Source organism: Diaphorina citri, unplaced genomic scaffold (assembly GCF_000475195.1).
Source record: "Diaphorina citri unplaced genomic scaffold, Diaci psyllid genome assembly version 1.1 scaffold61998, whole genome shotgun sequence".
In the NCBI taxonomy this organism is placed as follows: Eukaryota; Metazoa; Arthropoda; class Insecta; order Hemiptera; family Psyllidae; genus Diaphorina; species Diaphorina citri.
This window is the reverse complement of record NW_007439267.1, coordinates 1-1556: the sequence shown is the minus strand read 5'-3', so window position 1 is coordinate 1556 and position 1556 is coordinate 1. Positions and strand designations below refer to the sequence as shown.

The window sequence follows — 1556 nt, the reverse complement described above, 5'->3', positions numbered from 1 at the left end:
TGACTATTTTGTGTTTTCAGATTGAAGGATAAGACCAACGAGTGCGCTGCTGCTGAGACCAAAATCGTGCGTCTAGAGTCCCTCCTGAACGAGGTGAACCATAATTTGAACCAGGAGAAGACCAAGTGTAGCCAACTGACCGAGGACAAGAAGAAATTGTCCAGCGAGAATAAGGTAAAACGAAATTATAAAAAGAGCTTTAATTGTGTTAAGCATAATACTTCTTAAATGCTTGTCATGTCGTTCTCCGATCAATACACCTCGAAAAATTTTATGACTTGAATTAAACCCCAACCACGAACCTCCAGATGCATTAGTCGCATCGAGCTTTCTTCTCTGACAGATAGTACTTTCTGTAAGCGCACCAATGAAACAAAAAACCATAGGTTCAAACCAAGGATTTCCCCTTCTTCCTTTCCTTATCCTTTTTATTATATGGATATTAAAGTAACTGGTTCTTCTTTTTGCCCTTTCCAGCGTATTCCAGTGCTAGAGCACCAGATTGGAGAGCAGAAGAAAGCTATCGATCAAGAACAACTCAAACGAATCGAACTCGAGAATGAAAACCAGAGTTTGCGAGAGCAGCTTAACTATGACAAGCAGGTAAGTGGTCCACCACTTATACCCCTCTGACTATGACTGCTGCAATAGTGGCAATATAAAGAAGAAAGTAGGTCCATACTCTTAAGTGGAAGATAACCACTAGGTGAGGTTAGTTTCAAAGGCATTAATTACTACTTAACCCTTCTAGCTCTATTATTATACGGTCAAATTATCTCATAAGTAAGGATATAGTTCGAAGAATCGAACCGGCGTCATCCCGCTTACTAGGCGAGTGCTTCACCTCTGTACCCACTACCGAAGTCTGCTGGAATTCTTTTAACTTCTGGCTTCAAAAACCAGACATCCTTAATTCCTTTTATACCTATTTATACTTTTTGTGTTTTAAATGTGATTTTCTGTGAACTTTTTATGGCTGTTTTAGGTTGTGGTTATCTACCGGGTTGGGTCGAGACAGGACGAGTTGAGACAGGATATTGTTTATACAGTTTGGCATGAGAGTGGTAACTTAAAAACAAGGTTAGTTTGCCAAGCTTGCCTCTCTCAACCCGGTACAAAACCACAACCTTACTTACATCCCTGGCCTCAGGCCTCACCAATGGCAAGCCTCCATTTCACCAGCTTGATGTCCCCCTGATCTAGTTTTCTAAATCCATCCATTTTCTTCCAGGTATTCGAGACCCGTATCGAAGAGGTGCAGAAGAAGCGTAAGACAGAACTGTCCGAGGTGGACTCTCGTCTCAATCGAGACTTTGAGAATCGTCTGGCGGAACAAGTGCGAACCAATCGCGCCATGTTCGAAGAGGAGTTCAAGAAGACCAAACAGGAGCTGGTGAAAATCTACGAAGGACAGGTAAGTCTAGACGCTTGGCCTATTTGTAGAATAGTTGTTATCTAATGCAACCTCCGCCTCCGTTGCCGAGTGGGTATCACATTAGGCTTGTACACAGGAGGCCCGGGTTCGATTCCCGGCGGGGCCGAGGTTTTTTTCGGCT

The 1556-nt window shown here is 43.1% G+C and overlaps 1 protein-coding gene across 1 annotated transcript in view; it reads left to right on the top strand.

Moving 5' to 3' along the window:
• LOC103523955 (lamin Dm0-like) overlaps positions 1-1414 on the top strand; it is a gene marked incomplete at its 3' end in the record, with an annotated part of 9105 nt that extends 7691 nt beyond the window's left edge. The window contains exons 2-4 of the mRNA XM_008488966.1: positions 21-174; positions 478-603; positions 1232-1414. Coding sequence (XP_008487188.1) covers positions 21-174; positions 478-603; positions 1232-1414 — 463 coding nt within the window. The remainder of the gene's footprint in view (positions 1-20; positions 175-477; positions 604-1231) is intronic.
• Between the last annotated feature and the right edge of the window lie 142 nt (positions 1415-1556).